General features: G+C 45.1%; 1 protein-coding gene across 2 annotated transcripts in view; it reads right to left on the reverse strand.

The window, feature by feature from the left end:
- Positions 1–3,423: 3,423 nt before the first annotated feature.
- pip4k2aa (phosphatidylinositol-5-phosphate 4-kinase, type II, alpha a) overlaps positions 3,424–22,641 on the reverse strand; it is a 51,741-nt gene continuing 32,523 nt past the window's right edge. Inside the window, exons 4-11 of one of the 2 annotated variants that reach the window (XM_061240462.1) lie at positions 15,477–15,629; positions 14,309–14,455; positions 14,152–14,190; positions 9,217–9,318; positions 5,859–5,972; positions 4,843–5,083; positions 3,879–3,982; positions 3,424–3,549 (exon numbers count right to left, since the gene is read on the reverse strand). In XM_061240462.1, the coding sequence (XP_061096446.1) occupies positions 3,469–3,549; positions 3,879–3,982; positions 4,843–5,083; positions 5,859–5,972; positions 9,217–9,318; positions 14,152–14,190; positions 14,309–14,455; positions 15,477–15,629 (981 nt within the window). In that variant the 3' untranslated portion in view covers positions 3,424–3,468. The remainder of the gene's footprint in view (positions 3,550–3,878; positions 3,983–4,842; positions 5,084–5,858; positions 5,973–9,216; positions 9,319–14,151; positions 14,191–14,308; positions 14,456–15,476; positions 15,630–22,641) is intronic. The other variant, XM_061240463.1, reaches the window with a different exon arrangement.

Genomic DNA, 22,641 nt, shown 5'->3' on the forward strand with positions numbered 1-22,641 from the left:
TTAAACCGTTCATGACACACTCCTAACAAACTTAATAAACAAAATGTCAGAACCAGTCACATATGCACTCGAGACGAAGGCTGCATAGATGCTAGAATCTGAATATCATTGCGTCTTGTCAAAAAACTTCCGTAATAATATGGCATTGCCGCTACATATGGCATTTGAAACGAACACAGCTGTGACACAACCAAGCCCAACCATACTGAGGTCACTTTGCCCTCGGGATTGTCAGATTTATCAGGCCTGCTGTGTTGTTTTACGGGCTCATTCACTCGCAACCCATCTATTGCTGAAAGTGAACGGCAAGTCCAGCAAAATCAAGCTTAAACCGCGATTTCAGAGAACGCATCTGACGGATACAGAGTTCTGTCCTCCCAGGTCTTCCAGTAACATGTGAGACTAGAGAAGGCCCAACACTGACCGACATTTGAGACCCTTTGACAATAAGTGACTGGTAAACAGTAACACGGAGGGGGGGGGGGGGGGGTAACACTTTGATATTGCAGACAACATCAATGAGTAGACAGGGATACATTTACAGTAAACACAGTCACACCTTACACCGCACTATACCAACAAGTTCACAATACGCACTCCTACCCCACTGGAGCAGAGGCTCAACACAGTCAAAAGTCACCTCTCAAACATAAGATGGCTTTTCATTTTATTCTTAAATGTCAATAATAATCTTATTGAGCTGAATCACGAATACATATTTCATACGCTTACACAGAAGTGGTTCAATTGAAACACTGGATCCATTTTGACCTCTACACTTTTAGAAAATAACCTTTTAACGCTTGTTAAAAAAAAAAAATTTAAGTACAAAATTAAATAATTTTGAGTAAAAAGGCACACCTCTTGCACAGTGTATACATTGAAAACAGTATAAAGCATGTTAGGATTATTTTGGAAACTATACTCTGGAGAAACATGTATCAATATATAATACTAATGGTTTCTGGAACCAAACAAACAAGCAAATAATCACAAACCCCATATTTTAGGCAACATGCTTCTTTTTCTTTTACAGTACTTAAGCTCGGTACAAATTCAACAAAACCAACGTCCTTCATTTATCTAACACTTTCACTCAATGGGTGGTACTTTAAAATGCCTGCAAAATGATTTGATTAAAATGTAATGTAAAAAATATTTGTATATATACTCTAAACGAACAAAAATACCATATGGAAGCTTTTTGCATGGGTAAAAAAAAAAAAAAAAAAAAACTAGGCAAAAAAGATAACGTTAAATTCTTTTCATGTTACCTGTTGCCTAAAAAACGATACCTTACATCATATTATTTCACTTGGTACAGGTATTGCTTTTCCCTTGTAAAGACCACCTAAACCACAATAACCACCAGAATCATATGCATAAACATTTTGGTGCATTTTATCATGTGCAAAATATACAATATTTTTGTCTTTTAACAACTTTTTTGAGTCTGTTCCATATTTTCTAGCACAAGGCTGAGAAACTGACAGAATTCCGAGAGCCCTACGCAACCAGAAAGTGAAATAAGGATGTAAGACCCATGACCCTGCAATGAACGTTTCTCTTAACACTCCATCCCTCTCCCAGGTACATTAAAAGACAACAGAACAACATATGCAAGAAGAATGAGAGGTCAACCAGGGTTCATGTGCTAGGAGTGGCTCCTGTAACAGAATAACAGACGGCTGTGGCCAACAGAAAGCCATGCTGTGCTGTGCTGTTTAATGCATGGCAAGGCCTGTTGAAGTGCTACACCACAAATGTGTGCTGATGGGAAATGAAGTTCAATCAACCAAATCTCATCAGTTTACCTGGAGACAGGCAAGGAGATGCAGTACTCTCCATGTTCGTCTCAGTGACTTCACAACGGAGCCAATCTATTCAGAAGCTCACCATTTTACTTATAAGCCACATACAAACATGAATGTTGTGAATTCTTTGCTGTCATCAGACAAAGTCATGTAGAGGCATCTCAGATCTTTTACAGAGGACTCTAGGTTGGGCAATATACTCGTTCAATAATCATCAAAAATATTTTTAGATCAGTACAGATCGCCGCCGCCATACGTGTGTATTGCCTTTCTTTTGATGTTTTTTCTCTTATTATACTTGATGCTGTAGTAAAAATCAGAACGTCAGAGGCAACATGAACCATTTACGGGGAGAAAAAAAAACCAACCACTGATATTTACTGGATATTGATAAGACAGCAAATCAGCAGCAAGCTCTTACAGCTTCATGTGTTCATAAGATGTGCTTTTGCAATCACACGGGAGCTGCAAGGCCTTGCTGCGTATTGGCTGTCTCATCAACATCCAATAGATATCAGAGTTGATTTCTTTTCCTACTTCATGTTGTCTCTGAGGTTCATCGTTTACCGCAGCATCAGATACAATGAAAGAAAAAAAAAAGAAAAAAGGCTGAATGAAAGCCAAGACGCCACATGGTGGCGATGTTCATTACTACACTCAAAGATTATGATAAATATCAAAACAGCATACGCCCAACCATAACTCTAGGGTTAATGGTTTATTTAATAACACAATACTAAGGGGAAATGATTCCGAGCACAGCCCCAGTTGAACGCAACCCAGTTCTTGTTTCCTCTGGAGCCAAGAATATTTTGGCCCAGGAAATGAAAGCTTACAGACGAGAGAGAAGGTATTACATTGTGCTTGTCCATGGACAGAGACGGAGTGCAGAAGATGAATAAGCGATGATACTGTGCAGCACAGCACTGCTGCTGCTGGTCTCCTTGACCAAGACGGTCGAGCTGGTGTTCAGGAGAGGGGCCACAAAAAAAGCTTGCCGGGGCCCCAACCACTCAGCAGACGCACTGTTTCCGCTCGTGGTCCGACGTGGCTGAGGGTTCAGTCCCTGACCCTCCCCCAGCGACTGGCTCCGCCTCTCCTGTTCGAACGGCCAGGTTCCACAAGCGTCCGCTAGAACTCAACTGAAAAAAGTAACACGTCCATTTTGTGGGGGGGGCAACCACCGCTGTCTTTAGTCCTTTAACCGACCCCCACGATCCGGGCACACTCCCCCAACCACCATTCCGCTCATCGTTTCTAATTAAAATGGCGAATAAAACAAACAAAGATGAAGTGAAAGGATGTCGGGAGGAGGATATACTAGGCAACAGCAACAACAACAACGACGACGACGACGACGACGACGACAAGAAAATAAAAACCAAATTCCCACAATTGATCATTATTTCTGCGTTTTTTTCTCCGTTACCGCTCGTCTGGTCCCGCGAAAACAAACGGACAAAAAAGTAAATTCAATGTAAACAAAATGGAGGCTGTAGCTGCTGAGATGGTCCCCGCTGGTGCATCGTGCGCATCGCGACCCTTTGACCGGGGGCCGTCTCTAACCCCGCCCACCCCCCCCCCCCTCCCCCCACCTCGGGGTTCGACCCCGCGCAGAGGCCCCGCCCTCCGCTCCTCCAGGCCGCCGCCCAGGCTACGACAGGATGGTGGTGATAAAATCGTAGAACCTCTTGGAGTACTGCTCCGGGTTCACCGTGGAGATCTCTGCCCCGGCCTGCAACGACAAAGAGGAGGAGCGTTTAGCATTTCCGTCTCGGCTGTTCCCACTGCTGTGCGGCTTTGGTCCAAAAAGGCTTCAATTATAACAATAAGAATGTTATTTATCTGACGCTTTTATCCAAAGTGACTTACAGTTGATTAGACTAAGCAGGGGACAATCCCCACTGGAGCTGTGTGGGGTTAAGGACCATGTTCGAGGGCCCAACAGCTGTGCGGATCTCATCGTGACTACACCGATGGTTGAACCACCAACCTTCTGGGTCCCAGTCATGTACCTCAGCCGCGAGGCTACAGGCCGCCCCGGCTTTGGTCCCACATACTCACCCCGTGCTTCACAGTCTTGGCTGCGTGGGCCGCCTTCTTCTTCGCATCGTAATGCGTCAGGATGTCGATGATAGCCATGAAGTACACCTCTTTTCTCGGCGCACCTTTTGACAAGAGGAACGCCATGAGGCATTACTGTGACCATCCGCCTCAGACAAGGCAAGCAGAAGCACCACTGAACAGCGACACGCGCTCCATTGTAATTGCCGGCGAGCACATTTTCACTGTCTGTTATACAGTAATTGGGAGGCAGCGGTGAGTCATTATCAATGTTATGTAATAACAGAAGAATGATGAACTCTGTCACGGAGTCAGAATAATCTCTGAATGTATAATCTCATTTTCATCTTCCGCTCTCATCAGGTTTATCCAGCAGACTCGGTGACTCATGTGTCTGAAATGGTTTGCATTTGTTTGTGCAGAGGCTTCAGGAAGTACTCAGACCCCTTCGCTTTTTGCCCACATTACTGTGTTCTAGATGTAATCCTATACATACATTTATACAATGGATAATATTGCCATTTTTGCCCATCAATCTACACTCAATAACCCAAAGTGAAAACATGTTTTTAGAAATGTTTGCAAATTAATAAAAAATCTAAAACTGAATTCTTTCATTTCAATAAGTATTCAGACAGACTGCTGTGGCACGCTAAATTGTGGTCAGGTGCATCCTGTTTGCTTTAATTGCATGCCTAGAACTTGAAGGAAACAAAGATAGGAGATGTACTTTATTGAACCCCGTGGCCACCGGCACCTGGGGATCAATGGGGGGTTAAGGGCCTTTGCTCAGAGGCCCAACAGCTGTACAGACCTTACCGTGGCTACACCAGGGCTTGAACCACCATCAAGCTGCCCCAAATGCACCACATGGTGGTGACGATAGTTACTGCACTTGATAATTATCGCTGCGGCATACGGTCCAGCTCTTCTGGAGACCCCCCCCCCCCCCCCCCCCGCTCACCGTCGTGGCTCTTAATGGCGTAGACGTCGATGGTGGGGTCGAACTCCCCGGGGCCGAAAGGCTTGGTGCTGTCCAGCGTGTTGCTGGGGCTGTCGGGCGGGGTGCCCACGGCGCCCCCGTCACTCTCGCCCTCCTCCTCGCCCTCGTTGTCCTCGCTCTCCACCTCCTCCTGCTCCGCCCGCTCCACGTCGTGGATGCCCACCAGCAGGCTGTAGTCCATCAGCTTCAGCTGGGCCAGGAACTGCGGGGGAGGAGAAGGGAGTCAGGAATCAGACCAGCGTTTCTGCCAGAGACGGGTTACCAAAGGCAGCAGCCCAGTTGACAAGGAACGCACCTGGAACTACAGGAACCAGTCGGGTTATATTTCTCTGGTTGTGAGCATACCGGACCTGGGTCAAATGCGTAACTGTTTCGGATTCAAATACAGTTCTGTCCTCGATTGACCTGGCCTGATGCGATTGATGAAGCAATGCTGGAGCGTACTCACCAAACTGGGCACATACGGATTTATTTTCACAAATTGATAGAATGTTCCACAGTTCAGACCAGATGGGATAAGCATTGTTGCCCTCGCTCATCGAGCCTTGGGTGCCCAACACCCAGATGCTAGCTTGTGGTTTCCCCCCCCAGCGCTGGTAGGCACTCACTACTGACCGGGAGCACCCCATAAGCCTTGCAGTTTCGGAGAGGCTCCGACCTAGTCATATAGCCATAACAATTTGGTCGCTCAGGTCCTTACGTCTGCCTGTTTCTCCCATATCCAACACATAACCTACGAGTGCAAACTGTTCGCTTACCGTCTAATAGATCCCAGACCTTGACATGCGCTGCTGTCATGAGATAATCAACGCAATTCACTTTGTCCGCGAGAGGTCATAATGTTTTGGCTCATCGTCTCCACTACATGTTATATTGTTAAAAGCCAGTAAGCAATACACTCTAGCTCCAGCGTGGTCAGGTAATGTGTGTGTTCACAGCTGTCAGACAGCACACCCCCAGACTTCTCATCCTCTCACCTCCACGTCCTTCCTCAGTTTCTCCAGGAACATCTTCTTGTTGTTCTCGTCGATGTAGATCTTCTGGCCGTCGTTGATGAAGTCGTTGTCCTTGTACGTGGGCAGCTCCTTGGCCTGATGACATTGAGATAGTAAGCCCAAGGAAAGGTGAACGTGTGTCGCAGCAGATGAAGCTGCCAGTTCTAATTGTGCTCCTCTAACAATGGCAGATCCCTTGAAAGAGTCAACAATCTAAATACAAATCTTACGATGAGAGCAAATAATTTCTCACAGATTACACATTATGCTACTCTGTGTGAAGATGCGTTGTGCAGGATGTCGTGTTCCACGACATAACACTGAAGCATGAGATTCTCTGTAATTTACACTGTTTGCAGTTACCAAGCTGCATAAGCATAATTCCCTCACAGTAACTTATGTGACCACAGAGGGCGCTGGTGGCCTACGAGAGAATTTCTCCGCCCGCATTATGTCTGGTTCTGTCATTGGGGGCTACGTGACATAAGAGAGGAGAAGCAGCCATTATGACCTCTGGAAGGTGAGGCGCTCGCTGTGGATTCTGCAAGAGCATGCACTGACTCAGTGACGGCACGGCAAGGCACGGCACGACACCAACCACAAGCTGCAGTATAACCCAGCAGAGTGCACACACACACAAACACAGGAGACGCACACACGGACGCACATGCAGTCAGAGAGAGACAGAAAAGAGACACACACACACATACATATACATACACACACACACACACACACACACACACACACACACACACAGAGGATACACCAACACACACGCACACACATACTCAAACGATACACAAATACACGCACACGCACTTAGGCACACGCACGCACGCACCAGAAGCCACACTGACTCAGAGAGGACACGACAGGTCAGTTCTGTGGGTTCAGCAGCTGGACACTGCAGCACATTAAATGAATAAACAAGTTGATGCGCAGAAGCCTTTTTCTGTTCCAAAATTAAACGAAAACCAAGCGGCATTCAATTAGGATATTGAATACTGCTTTTTTAAAACTAATTAATGAATACTTAAAATACTTTATGTTACTGTTAATGTTCTCTGCAATCCCAGATTAATTAAACTTACCTCTCCTCAGTCCCTGCCTCAATTTCCTTTTGTAAAAACAATTTCCTGAGACAATCCCACCATTTTGTACTTGGACAGCGATGGTGAAGCACTATAGAAATCTCAGCTGAAGTCTGAGGACAGGCAGCAGACCCCATATCTGGAATCCTCATTAGGAAATAGGGGGGGAAAGGAAGAGAGGCTCATACCAATTCAATCACTGAGGGAAAAATAAATCAGTTAAAATGACTGTCCAAGCAGAAATGTCCATACTAAGCATGAACGATAATGATAGCAAAACTGCTGTCTTAAGACCGCAGTATAACCTCAACTCAAGATTGCAAGTGAGCTACATCCTATCTGTTTTGGTAGTACACCATCCAATCTTTTGGTAGGACAAGCTAAATGGCTACAGAGGTCACCTGGAGACTGTAAGTCTTGAAGACCAGAGACAATAAACTGAAGTAACAGTGTACACCTGTACATTTGGATTCTTTATGAACCACGGCCACTGTGTGAATTCTTTGTCAATCCATTGCCAATTCCATTATTATACATGGATAGAGGCATTGTAGAGGCATGTGTAGGGCTCTACTGTAACCCCAATGTCTGTATACTACCTATGATATCCACCAGTGACCAGGCAAGCTGGCCATAGCTCCACACTGCTGCATGAATCATGGCATTAATGCTTGACACATTCATAGGCATGCACAACGCTGAGAGATTTTTCACATTTCTAGAAAGGTGGATCGCCGGTCAAAATGGCCAAAAGAGTTAGAACTAATATACCTCATTGTGTTAAGAAGGCTGCTGGACTTTGGACAATTATCCCAAGTAACAAATACACAGCAAAAAATAAAAGTGATGTCAGATGAAAAAGGTCTCATCTGACAGATTTTATAATGAGCTAGTCTCCGAGAAGCTTTTATGTATGTTCTTAACTACACCTCAGCTGAATTGACGTTCGTCGAAAAAGGCCCTTTGTAGTTGAAAGCGTCTTGAGACGGCTAAGCTTAGCAGATCGATGCAGAACCTGGCTCATCAAAGGACGCAGGGCTCCACCCTGCTGGGCGAAATTGTGGTGTCAGACAAAAAAAAAAAGGCGGTTTTCGCCCAGGTTTTGTGAGAGGACAGCGCATTCGGTAAGAATTGTGCGGAGGTAAAGAGCCTGTCTCCACACCTCAGGACAGAGAGATGGTAATTGGAAGTGAACTGCACTGGTGAAACCATCAGAGTGTAATGTGATGGTACAGCGCCCTGTACAGCGGTCAGGTTTCTGCCAGACAAACAAATTGGGTTTCTCAGTTCAAAAAATGTCCATCAGTTTTCCCCATTCAAATCAAAACTCAAAAATGTATAATGCTTATGATATTCATGCCAGAAGCCCAAATGAACAAGAGCTCTTTCAATTCAGCATTTTCAGTCTACAAAAATGTGCAGAATTAAGTGGTTACTGTATCTAGTCACAATATTACAGCAGGAACTAGTCTATTCAGTAGGTTAAGATGTCCTTCGGAAATGTGGGATGTTAGTAGTTCTGCACCGTCTACCTTGAAATTGAGAATCATCCACTGGGTAATACCATCGGCTCCTTGAACAACGTTCAAGACAACACCCTGAAATGCAGTATCCTCCCAAACAACAATCCTGCCTCCTTGCATCCCAATATAATGCACCCTTATGTACCTACAAGATGAAAGCACTGGTTAATTGCAGGCTTAAATGGCTGCTGTTATTAGTCAACTTGAGAACATGCTGGGCTTATTTTCATTCACACAGCACGACTTGTACTGATGTCAATTTAATCAACAAATGTAGGGTCGGTGACAAAACAATGGGAAAAATCCAGACTGTCCCCACTGATTTAAGTTTTAGTTCTTAGAGTAAAAGTTTGAAGTTAAAAGCTAAGATTATAGCAAAGTTCTGATTTAAATCAAGATTGTTACATGTTGCAGTAGACGGTAAAAGCTGGCTGGCTTTTTGAATATTGTGCATTCCTGACAAAATTTCCATTAAAAAAAATAAGTTTTGGGTCGAAGACAAATCCATTATACCGTACAGAGGCAAAAGTACAAGTCACATTAAGAACAACTTTGTCTTACAGAGTGGTCCAATATTGAACAACTTTGAACAGGAGATCCTAAATTAAACCCAAGAGAACCACAGCTGAACCACCGCTGAACGGAGAAGGCTACGGTGAATGAAGAGGCGGGCTTGGGTCGGCGTTTCTCGGTTCACTCCCCCCTCCTCTGCATGCCTCTTACGTTTTTGATGGCGCAGTAAAAACGCGTGGCGATCCTTATCGTTTGCAGCTTTTGGTGCATGCGCGATTTGGGGGGCGTGGCCTCCTCGGGTGGGCGGGGCTGCTACAACAGGGAAGGAGAGGCAGGGTGTTCAGGCTCATTCATCCACAGCTGCATCATCTCATACTAACCAGGCCAGTGTTTTCTGGAAGTCACACGGACCTTTTGCATACAGGGTACCGCTGACGTTCGCTTGTGCTTACTTCCAAGCGTTGTGCTCTCAATCTTCTGTAGATCATTGTATTTTACATTAGAAGGGCACCATGTGCTGTTGACTGAGGATAAAAAAAAAAAATCTAAAATCTAAAAATCAACTCTGCGTTTGCTATGTTTGGTATGTGTCTATTTTTAATTGTAATGCACTTTATTACTAAGAAAATTAAACAAAACTTAACGGGGACACCAAACGAAGGGCCCATGCGCCATGTTTTATAAAAGTTTTGCATCTCTAACCACATTTTTTCCCCCGCTTTCCTCATAGAACCACACATGGTGCTTTTTTTCACTGAAGTGCTCAGAGACAAATCACCAGAACAGACCTAAAACACATTTCCAGTCTGCTTAACTGCTGGATTAAATTTTAGCATAAGACAACGCATGAAAAATTTAAGCGTTTGATCAGGTGATGAACATTTAGCGCAGAAACGCGTGGATATATTTATACTTCAACTGTCCTTGGGAGTGATCAATCAGATACAAAGTTATTCATTTTTTTTATAGACATTTATGCATTTTTATCAGTAGTTTTTATTTTAAAAGACCATTCATGTAAGCACATGGCAAAACCAGAGCAGCCTTACGGATGGTCATCAATCACGGGCACAAAATAATTTTTATGTTGTCATGTAGTGCCTATGAGTTTAGCTAATTAGTTTCCGCTTAGGTAATAAATTCCAGAGAACACCGGCCCTTCCTAATACCCATAAAAGAGGTTTATAATGAGAAAAAAAAAAGTATACATCTAAACTCAAGACAGTAATCATACACTTGAATTCTTGTATAGTTTACATATTGTGAGTAACACACGGTGAAAGTCCATGGACAGGCAGCACTGCCCTGGAGGGCAAAGGTCATGGCCTCACTTGACCTGCAGGAGGCAGCAGCCCGTGACATCATGCACGCACGCTTCGGGCGTGGCCGCAAGACAGGGTGAGGTGGCGCTGCCGCAAGCCTAGCCGTCTGTGGAAGTGACCGTGATGGACAACCAGCTGGCAGGATTTGTGATGAGAAAAGATGAACGAAAAAACAAATAACAAAACTATAATAATAAAAAATAAAAACAGCCCGGGTAATTGAGTTGACTTCAATTACTTTGAAGAGGCTTCGAACGCTCGATATATATCTTACGACCAATATATACAGCTTGTACAAAAGCGATGCAGTACGCTCGGGTGTATATATAGAACTGCGTAGAAGATATATATTTCAAAATGGATGTAAAACCTCATGCAAACATTTTGCACAGAAAACGGTTCAAATTGAAAATGCGCAGGCATGTCAGAGTATGTACGTATGTATGTAAACCCACTGTGTACACTGCACCTCTGTTCACCCAAACGTGGTTTTATATTCAACAAAATCAGTCATCTTAATCGGGTAATAATCAGTGCTAATGCGACTGTTGTGGAGGACTCCTGCAATGAAACCCTTAAGTGAACAAAGGTGGGCGTGTCCACCTCATGCTTATACATACAGTACAGTCACGAACGAAAGCAGAACATACAGTGTAACTGCGAAACCCTTTCCTTCTCCAAGGAAAGAGTCAACTGTCAGAGACAACAGCAGGGAGGAACACGTTCTTTTATCATTTGCCTAAAATACGATATGATCCACCCATACTTCACAACGACCAGTGGATGTCTGGGCCTTTTATGAAGAGCTGCTGTACGCTGTATAGAAATGAGAACCTCACTCAACATTTACAATAAACAAAGTGCCAGTTCGCTAAGGGGCCAAGACAGAGCTTCGTTTTCGAAGCTCACTTCCTGGTCTTGTTGAGAGATGTTGCTCTCTAGTGGCTGCATAGGGGTGCAATCATTTATTAGCTCCCAGGGCGTCCAGTGCCCACACCGGTCGCTTGGAAATTCATAGCGATCAACAAAATTCAGAGCATAAATGAATGCATGTTGAGGATGACCCGAACCCGGCCCAGACCATATACGGTTCCTCCCCCTTTTCCCCTCAGCAATTCGCAAAATATGGCACAAAAACTACTTCCGTGGCTTCAAAAGTGCTTTTTGCAAGCCCAGGGAAAGTCAATGAGTCACTGAAACTGCCCATATATATATTTTACCATCTATGCAGTCCAGATCTGACTATGGGGGAACATTTCCACCCTCAAATCGCAGTGTTTCGCCCCAGCATTTAGTCAATGCAACAAGGGGTTTTTTAAATACTACTGCCACAGTGAAACAAGCTTGGCTGATGCGACTTGACAGTTGAGAATAATTGCATGTTTTGCTCACTTAAATCAATTAAAGTCAAAGTACTGTATGTAGAGAGAGCTCTTTATATAATTATCCTGTGCGGTGCTTGATAATTAAGTAATTATTATCTAAAGCTACATTCAGAATAGAGCGGCTGGCAGAGTCCTTGGTAATGAAAGGAGGTAAAACTGCGTTAGCAAGGCGAGGCTCTTTGTCCGTCAGCCACACACATTTCATTGTTTTGGCTAATCCTCCTCATCAACCCGTGAGCCTTTTTCTGCTGCTGGGGTTATTTATGGACTTTCAGTGGCAGGTTTCCTCAATTACAACCTGTTGCTCAAAGATGGGTGTGGGCAATTGTGCAAGTGTAGAGACAAATACGTAGGTATGCGAATGTGTGTGTGTGCATCAGCGTGTGTGGTATGTGTGCGTGTGCGCGTGTGTGTGTGTGCGTGTGTGCGTGTGTGCGTGTGTTTGTGTGCCAGTCGGTGTGGAATTTGTGCGAATGTGTGACGGTGGGCGCGTGGTATGTGTACACGTGTGTGTCGGGTGTGTGGGGTGAGGTTATGCGGTTGTGCAGATACAACATCTTAGCTCGAGGGTTCCCGGTAATGTATGGTGGATTTCAACTTATGCTGTTTGGTCCTGATCACCAACTCCATTTGAATTACAATTCAAAGCAATAGTCTCTCTAAGTAACTAAGTGACTTGGTCACTGCTAATTGTATGTCAGAGAATGAGACTAAGGCCATTTCACAGTGAGTGCATGCTAAAATCGTCTTCTCCCAAACCATAACGAGAACTTAGAATTATAAGGTTATAACTGATTTGAGAGTGTCACAAATAAACGCTAAATTTAAAAGATTATATCTGCTTGGAGCCCATTACTTTTGCTATCTATGAAGCTCAATATCTTAAAACCACAGTCAATAAAATAAGATTCCTTTGAGAAAGTTTTTCAGTAGTCACTTTTGGCCATTATAGTGGGCCGGGTCTTAAGGACAGAGACTCAATGGGATCATATACAGACTCCAGACAACGTGCTGAAGTCAGCTGTTCTCCGTGCAGTTCATCGTTCAGGACTCGCTTTCACACACGAACCACCGGCCCGTGAAGGAAAATCTCCGCACCTGCTCACTCATGTTATCTAATTAAATGCCGTTTCCATTTACGTCCCGTGGTTTTCGCCCGCCTGATCCACCGCGGCAATCATTCCGGTTATTGTTGCGGGAGGCTCAAATCAAATGACCTGCTGGCTGTCGTCTACGCAGCTAAAAGGATTAAGGTCCTCTAGGCCGCGGTGGAAAATGAAAAAATAAAAATAAATAAAGATCAGGCTTTTCAGGTCAGGTGACCTGGGAACTTTGGTCCACATTAATTTAATGACTGCAGATCCCTGCATCTGGTCAGAAAAGCAAGCTGCATGACCCTGTAATACAGTGGTATTCTATCTCGGTCTCCTAAAGCTTGGCTTATGGGGGCCATAGTTCACTTGATTTGAAGAAGAAGACTTGCATGGGCACAAAACCCAGTAGGATAACAATATGGTTAGCTGCAAGAGCAGCAATATGTGAAAGACATATCCATAGAGAGAGTTTGTGGTGACTTAAGAAGACCCAGCTCGACTCAGGTACCTAGTGGCTAACATCTATGACTGGGACCCAGAAGGTTGGTGATTCAAGCAACGGTGTAGCCAGGTTAAGATCCGTGCAGCTGTTGGGCCCTTAACCCCATATTGCTCCAGGGCGGATTTTCCCCTGCTTACACTAATCAACTATATGTTGCTTTGGAGAAAATCAACAGCTAAATAACAAATTATTATTAGTACTCGCTGACAAGTCTCAAACGTTTTTCCCAGGTCATTTTCCCCCTGTTGTTCCAGAAGATGAAAAAAGGGTACATGTAAACGTAATATTCACACTGAAGTCATTGCTTTCTACCCCCTAGATTCTTTACTTGTGGACAAGAGACTGCATGCAATGCCACACTGCCACAAACACACATCCCACAGCACGCACACCCACACCACGAACACTACGAACACAAACACAAACACGAGGCAGGCAGGATGTACTTCATCTGCAGAGGATGGCGATTCAAGCTTCCACATATCAGCCACAAGTCGGGATCGAACAAAAGAGAGAACAGATGTGTGACGGCAAACCAAAGGCTGAACATGGAAACTGAAAGAGGAATGGAGTATGGATTCTTTTTAGTTTCTGACATTTTCATTTTGCCATTATGGAAGTTGATAAAGGCCAGAGCTGGTAACCTTTTCTGTTGCGGTTGTAGATCACCAACCCCAGTTGTTCTGAATGTCAGGACTGAACACAGAAGAATTTCTTCTTCCACATGGCTTGATAGATGGTCACTAGAAACCTTAGCTCAATAAGACAATACATCTGAACCGCCTATCCTGATCATGGATTTGGGCCGTTCTAAAATACAGAGATCTTTCTGGAAGATTTACCTTCTCCTTGTCGCTCGCCTCTCTGGCAACTGTGGAGCCCTGAAATCCAAAAACAGACAGACGTTAAATTGCTAGACCGTCTAACTTTGGCATGATGTTCTGACCACTCAAATTCTGTGCTGCATAATTAGTATGACTGGCGGGTGCTCTCAATTACCTTAAGGTCGTACTTCTTGTAGACGGAGAGCCGGTGGCTGAAGACGTTGCGAGTGACAATCATGTAGGTCTCATCTCCGTCCACCGTGAGGCGGTACATGCCCAGGAACTGGGGAAGCAGTGTGTTGCCGTGACACTCCACAATGAACTGCGAGGGAAAACACAAGGTGGGGTATACATTTGTGTCCGTGTGTGTGTGTGTCCGTGTGTGCTTGCAATGAAGACTCCACACTGGCACAGATGAAATGAGTAGCTACAGTGGGCTACAGAATTAATGGCACCCTTGATCAACATGCACAAAAAGTGCTGTAAACAAACAAACCAAAAAAAAGATACAATGGAATCAAGTCTTTTTTCAAATAAAAAATGTATTTCCATCATTGGCACCCCTGGTTACTTTGTGCAAACGCCCCTGGCAAAGATGACAGTCATGAGCCCTTTCCTATAATTTGTGATAAGGTTAGAGAACACCTTTAGAAATATTTTTTTTTAATATTCCTCCATGCAGAACTTTTCAGAATAATGGACATCCTTGGGATACAACCCTCTACAGTTCAAACCGCATGTTTTCCATGGGATTTAAGTCTCAAGACTGAGATGGCCATCGCAGAACATGGTTGTTGTTTTTATTTCACCATTCCTGTGTGGATTTTAATATATATGCTTCATTCATATGAGTCATTGCCCTGTTGGAAAATCAGCGTCCTAGCGGAGGGAACTAGATTTTCTGCCAACATTTCCTGGTACTTTGTTGACTTCATGGTGCCATTGAATTCCAAACACTTGGTACTAGAACTGCAGTAGAACCACCAGAATAAACCAAACCAGGCTTTAAGCAATGGTGCTCCATAACACATAATCCTGCTGCATTGTGCAAAGGCAAATCTCACAGTAAAATCCCAAAATGGAATCAGGCAGGGGTGAAATACAATACTTTCCTCTGCTCGATTGTTCTTGCCTGGTGAAATTAAGCCAACCAAGAGGACCAGAAGGTGGAGTTTGCACTATGTGAGAGTATTTCATAGGTTCCAATAGACCAGACAAGCTCAGGAAAATGTAGAAATATGAATCCAAAATAATGACACATTCAACCAAGGTCTGCAGCAGATAGATTGAAGGTTGTATCTGAACATTGTTGACAGAGGCAATCAGGGGAGCGGGTAGCGTACCTGGTGGTACTTCTTGAGGATGTTGTGCATCTCAGCCACGTCCTCGCTGGTGATGGTCTTGATGACGTACCTCTTGTCGTAGGACATGTGGAAGCGCGCCCCGCTGCGGCCTTGGGCGTCACTGGTGACGGGGGCGCTCCGGGTCAGGGAGTTCTGCAGGGAGAGATGGGGCACTTTCCAAAACGGTGTTGTCGATGACATGAGACAGTCATAGTGTGAGCCACTAGAAGACGTGGGGGTTTACAGAACCCCGGTCCCATCCTCAGGTCTATGAGTTGAGAGCTCAGAGAGGTCCCATCACCCAGAACCTGGGGAGGCTCACAAACGTCTAGTTTTGGTTTCACCTTATTATTCTTTATACCTTACATTCATATATCGCTCCATTTTATCCCTGATTTTTCCCAACCCCAAATTCAACCCAATTTGTTGATCTCCTGCGAGCAACCCCACCTGCCGACATCAGGAGACGCAACTCCAGCAATTCTATTTTCCACACTGCAGACGCACCATCAATCATATACTGCCCATGTCGTCGTCTGAGAAAAGAGGGTGGCAGACAGAGGGCGATGAGGCTGATGGAATTTCCGGCTTAACCCGCATCATTACCTGGCGAGGCTAAGCCAGTTGCTGAACCAAACTCACTTCGACCACTACCAATGTTTATCACCCAACCGGGTGATGCCTGGCAGCCATTTTGTGCCAGACACTCATCAGCTGAGGTGGATGGAGAGACAACGATTTTGTGTCAATTAAGTCGGGGGATAAATACAACAACCACTACAGACCAAAGAAACCAGGTGAGGTGAGTTAACGGTGTAAATGACTGCTTTAATTGACCAATTAAGGGCCCAGTCACAACAAAAACCAGCAGCTCTCCAGGACCTGGGTCGGCCACCTCTGAACTACCATGTCAACCATGCCTCCCAGGTAGCGGTGCTACAAACCTCCTGGACTGCAGGTGTAAAAATTAAAGAACACCAAACACAAGTGGGGCGACATGGCTCAGGCAGTAGGAGCAGTCGTCTGGCAGTCGGAGGGTTGCCGGTTCGATACCCCGCCCGGGCTGTGTCGAAGTGTCCCTGAGCAAGACACCTAACCCCCAAATGCCCCTGACGAGAGAAGCATCAATTGTACAGCGCTTTGGATAAAGGCGCTATATAAATGCCAACCATTTACCATTTACAAGTTCACATAAATCACATTTCAATTCACTATTAAAACACATTGTAACAGTTCTAAATACTTTTCAACATATTCATCAGTTAACATGTGAACCTCCACATAAGTCTTCAGAACACAGCTGGTGGGATTGGCAAACTCTTCCCTGTTATATGTGCTTTGGCTATAAGAAGTATAATCCAGCAGAATACACACAATCCTTTACAAAAACCACACAACTAGATTAGCATTTGAATGCAAGACCTATATGCCTGTGTCTGTGTGTATTCAGGTTGTCCATTTCTAGATAAAATGATAGTAAATGCATAAAATAGGCATCTGCTGTTATTGTTACTGTTGCTGTTATTTATTTTTCCAGCCAAAGAAAATTACGTACAAATCGTTTCCCCCATTTGTATCTATTATACAGTGGCATTATCATACACCAGAACCACCAGAATAAACCGAACCAGGCTTTAAGCAATTATGCTTCACATCACATAATCCTGCTATATTGTGCCAAGGCACACATTCACAGTAAAATCGCTAAATCGAAACGCACCAGATCCCAGCTGGGTCAAATATGTAATCGTTTTCGATCCATATACTTTTCTCTGCTCGATTAATCTTGGCTGGTGCAACAGAGCCAACCAAGAGAACCAGAAGGCAGAGTCTGCATTTTTCATAGCTTCCAACACACCTTCCCTGCAGTCGGGGACGGCGATGCGTAGCGAGGCCCGAAGGATTCTGGGAAACGGGCCAAGATTCAAAGTTTTGCGCTGATGGGGCTTTCAAACGGTTACTCCTGGTTCAGGATCCCACAAGTGCATTTACTCAGACTTTACAAGTCTGTGCTCTTAGTGCAGAGCCACAAAATACTTGTAATACCACGTATGTGATCTCCTGCTGCTATAGCTTAGGAGCAGCAGATACTATGTCTTCTTTATATCATGTGCTGCAGGACATGACGAGTGTCTATGGAGTTGCTGTAGGACTCCACGCCACGCCATTGAGGAGGAATGTTGAAGAATGACGATTTGAAAACCATTTATTTACAATTACACCCTATAACTAGGCAGCCTGAGCCAACTAGCTAGCTAAGCTAAAGTACCAGAGAACAGGACCGACGGGAACAGTGGGTGCCCACCAACAGCGGGCCAGGAAGAGCCTGGTCATTACAGTTATTATAGCTGACCGTTTTAACCAAAGCAACTTACAGTAGATCAGACTAAGCAGGGGCCAATCCCCCCTGGAGGGGTTTAAAGGCTTGGCTCGAAGGCCCGACAGCTGCTTCGATCTCATTGGTGCTTGAACCAACAACCTTCCCGGTCCCAGTTAAGCACATTAGCCGCTAGGCTGTCCCAAAACCAATCCCTGGCCAACGCTGACAGGAGTGCGGGGCTGAGAGAAGGCCCGGTTCCCATTCGACACCACTTCCAGGACTCCTTGGCATTCCTGCGCCGTCCCGCTGCTGAATATACATGAAGACGATCAGAGGTGTAATGAAGCTCCTCTCAGACAGGGGCGTGGAGTGGGGCTCAGGCGTCCGCAGCGAACCTCGTCCATCGAAACGAGAGGCTGAGAACGTCACGCTGAGAACGTCACTTGAGAAATTGCAATGTAGGGTGGGGGGGGGGGGTTGCAGCCATCACTTCTCCTAATTTGCAAATCAAAACATTGGAGAAAACACTGTCTATTAGGCCGAAAACCAGAGCCTGTTAACATAAAGAAAAAAAAACCCTCTCGTGGCTTGGTGTCAGGAGATATAAGCTGAGGAGAATGTCTGGGAAACGTTCCTGCTGAATTTGGCAAAGCGCCTCTGAGAACTACCAAAGTAATTTAAACAACTCTCAGTTCATCAGTTCAAACTCAAGTGTGCATTCATTTGCATTTATATTCTTTTTTTTTTTTTTTTTTTAACAGAAATCACTTTGAATAATCAAATGTAAATCAGTAATTTGCAGTAAGTTTTAACGAAGACCTAAGTTTAAATTTATAGTTAAAGTTATTAATGACACCTGGATCTGTGAAGCTTATTGACACAAATAGCTGACCTTTAAGTAGGTCAGGTTCACATGGTGTATGTGTATACAGTATGTGTGTGACTGTGCATGTTGTGCATGTGCCTGTGTGTTTGTGTATGCTACACACTGGTCTCCCTGCAGTGATCCTCCACTGATGAGCGGACTATCTGCAGAAACAGAGCTGAATAAACAATGATGCACTGACCCCCAACCTCCTCAGGGGGTGACCCTCCTGACCCAGGGGGTGCATTGTGGGACACGGGGGGGCTCTATGCCATTAACTCGGCCCGGATGCTCTCTTGCGGCGATGACAAACGCAGGGCCTTGTGTTCCTGATGCAGCCGTTGCTGACAGCCTTGCAAAGGAAAGGCAACGTGGGCAAAACCAATCTCCAATAAATTATTCAGTGCCTTCTGCTGCTCTGTGGGCCAAGGCGGTGCTGTCCTTGTCTGAAACGAGCGTGTTGCTGCCTGTGTGTGTGTGTGTGTGTGTCTGTGTGTGTGTGTCTGATTCGGTCTGTCCGTTGGTCTGTTGGTGTGCGTGTGTCAGTGTGCGAGTCTAAATGGCGTCTGCGTGCGTGGGTCTGCATGCGTTTGAGTTTGTCGGTGTGTTGTGAATGCGTACAGGCGTGCACAGATTATGGTCAAGAAGGTCAAACCACCTGAATTAAGTCATTTAACAGGGCACAGGACCACCATGCACCACCAGAGAGAATGAGGACCAGCCGGCAGGCTTACAATCTGCCCTTAAGGAAATCTGATAACAAAAACGCTCTCAGCTGTTGACTGTATCCAAAATAATGTCTGGCTAATGTGAGATATTTGTAAGTAATCTGAACACCAATTCATAAATATCTTGCACCTAAAAATGCTTACAAACAAAATAAACAGTTCTATCTGAAAGCAGAAAGAGTAAATAAGAAGAAATACGAGAAGGCCTTTGGCAGGCAGACGGGAGGCCGGCTCCGGTTGGCCCTCGGTCTGGCGCTTTGGGAATACTGACTCTAGAGGTTCCCAAACCGCTCCGACTCCCACTGCTACATTTCCAGGAGCTGCAGGGCTGGTCCGGCCAAACCGACATTCCCGCTTCTGATTAAAGGGCAGCGCAGCTGAACCGAACGGAATCAAAATCCATCTTCACCCCTTCACGTTTTATCCAGGCCATCAGTGTGATTTTATCCAAGCGTGACATTTGATTATCTGTTCCTCGGCCGGGGGGGCCGAAGAACAGAACGTGGCGCATTTTGACTCATTTAGAGTCATTTTCACACCGGGGCGAGGAACCGCCCTCCCATTTGTCCCATTAGAGGCGCGATAAGAACGAACAGAAAATCGAGAGCATTATTCATCATTAATATTCTAGCTGTGTGGGCTTTCAATGTTCCTTTTTCCGTGCAATCACTTGGGTTAACAGCTGTGCTCGGCGGAACTGAAAATTACCACCTCCCAAGAGTGGCTCTTTGTTTTGGCTCCGCGTTATGTCTCAATTCGCGCTTTGCGGCCTGTGCGTGACAACTGCCTTCGCCTAACAAAGATCCACAGAGGATGTGACGCATGACCGATCGAATGAGAGGCCATTCACCGGTGATGCGTCTTCACATTTCACATTTTTGGCAGGTGCGAATGTCAAATAAGTGCCCTTGCGGTCTGCCTGCGAGGCTGCTGTCGATGCGTTGCTTGAGGCCGCCTCTGTCGATCCGTCTGGGCCTAACCCACTAGCCTGAGCTGTACGTTCAGGGGAAATCCGACACAGAGAGGCTCCCTGCCCGTTACGCTCTCTGCCCGACGCGGGGCCAGTGTGAAGCTTTCACCCTTATTTTCTGATTTCCGAGTCTTAGCTTAGCGGCTAATCCCCCGCACGCTTCGGCCTGTACGCATCGCTTAGCCGCGGTTTACCTCATTACAGGCGCATCGGTCTTAATCCGCCGGACGAGAATGGGAAGTGAACCCTGCCGCAGAGTCGCAGGGTTTCGCTGAATATCTCGCCAGTGCAGGAGTTTTTAATTTAACCGCATTCTCGTAACGGGTGCTTATTACGAGTGTGTAAATTTCTCACAGATGTGGCCCTCCTCTCCTGTTGCTGATGGCAAATGGCAGTGTCTGTTGTGAGAGAAAAACTGAAGTTCTCACCCCGATGTTATGGAAAAAAAAAAAAAAGAAGTTTTTTCCTCGTTCTCTGCCGAGGGGCTAAACGCTCTTGGACAGTGATTTATGTTCGACAGTCATTGCCGATGCAAGCGTTTACAAGTTCCTTGCCATGCCAAAGAATCGAACAAGAATACAAGAATGAGAGGAATCCAACACAAAATGCTGAGGGCAGCGTGAGGCTGTCTCGCGTGGCCCGTTCTTTGAATGGTCCCCATCGCGTCCCTGCGGTTTCGGCGAGTGAAGACATCTCTGCACGGTGGGGGCTCTCTTTGCCAGCCTGCCTACCTCAGTGCCCACAGCAACGGCTGTAGCTTAATCCCTGTGAAACAGCTGGTGGTTATGGAACTCTGAGCTGGAGGAAAAAACGTGGGGAATCTGACTTAAATTGCAGCCTATGCCAAGATGGAGAGTTGAGAGATGCTTGGCCCCGTAGCCCACGGGCTCATAGCATGTTCTCAGGAGGGTTTTTCCAATCACTTTACAATAGTAGTGTTAAGCCATCTCCCAATCATGCTGACCAACTAGTCTTCCCGACAAACACTGAAAAGCTGCAAGTGCTTACATTCTGAATCCAGTCATTCGATGTGGAGCAGACAGGCTTAAAAACATTAGATGCGACTCAAGGAAACTCAGACAAAATCATTCCATTTTGGTGCGCAAAATTGCTGTCATTATGTGCCGTAATGGCGCCCATAATGACAACAGACTGAACGTCGACTGAGAGCATTTTTTCTCATTAATCATGTCCTGCACCTTGCCTTTCAAGAGAGCAATTACGACCTGCTTTACCCTGCTTAGAGTGAGTATCAGGCGGAGCACATGTGTCGAACGCGGACCGTATTACACAGCTCGCTCGTCGTCACTTCTAAATGTTGCTGTTTAAATGCCGCAGACAGGGTCAACATCGGTCAGATAAGAACCGCTAATGTAGCGCTTTCTTCACCATGACCGCCTTCTCAAAAGAAAAGCGTGTACAGAGGTTCGAAAGTTTGAGTCCGGCAGTGGATGTTAGCTATAGAACACAGAGTTGTAGTCAACAGCTCTTGCACAGGGAAACCACAGAAAGGAGCCTCTGCAATAGACGCATCTATATTGGTCCACTCAAGTGTTCAACTTTCCAGAAAACCTTTGGTCTATTCTGAATGTTGAGACAATGACACAGTAGCTATGTGCCCCTGTTTCCATCACAAACCAAAGACATACAAACAATTTATGAAAAATATTGTTAACGGTATAGTATAAGTTCCCAATTTCCTCAAAATTCCAAAAATGTTCTCAAAATTACTCAAAATTACTCAAAAAGGGACATTTTCCCGGAACTCTACGTCTACCTCAAGCCATCATTCTTCCTTTCAATGAGGACTTGGCTCTGAGACAGAGAGAAGACAAGCATAAATAATGGCTTAATGGTGAAACCTCTCCATCACAATAACAGAAAGGCACTGAAGATATTCAGAGCAAGCACCATACAAATCACCATGCTGGACATCAATCGCAACAAACTTGGCCATAATTTAGGGTTCTATTACAGCTTAGCAACAAGTCAAAACCACCCACTAGTCTTTGTGGGTTTTCTTCTATTCGCAGATAGGCCCTTCCTTTTTTTAAATATAAAAGGTCTATCATTCCCTTTATTAAGTTATGATAACATATTTTATGGTGGAGTGGATTCTTTGGGCCACAGAGCAGAAAAACCATTCCCATTAAAACTTAAAATTACCATTAGCTGATCTTAAACAGGCTGACTCGTCCATAACTCCATGATCTCCATGACTGACCGCAATGAAATACAGCCCTGAACAGTTAACAGGCAAAATATTTTTTCTTTGAGACAGG

This window comes from Conger conger, chromosome 4, assembly GCF_963514075.1.
Source record: "Conger conger chromosome 4, fConCon1.1, whole genome shotgun sequence".
Taxonomy (NCBI): Eukaryota; Metazoa; Chordata; class Actinopteri; order Anguilliformes; family Congridae; genus Conger; species Conger conger.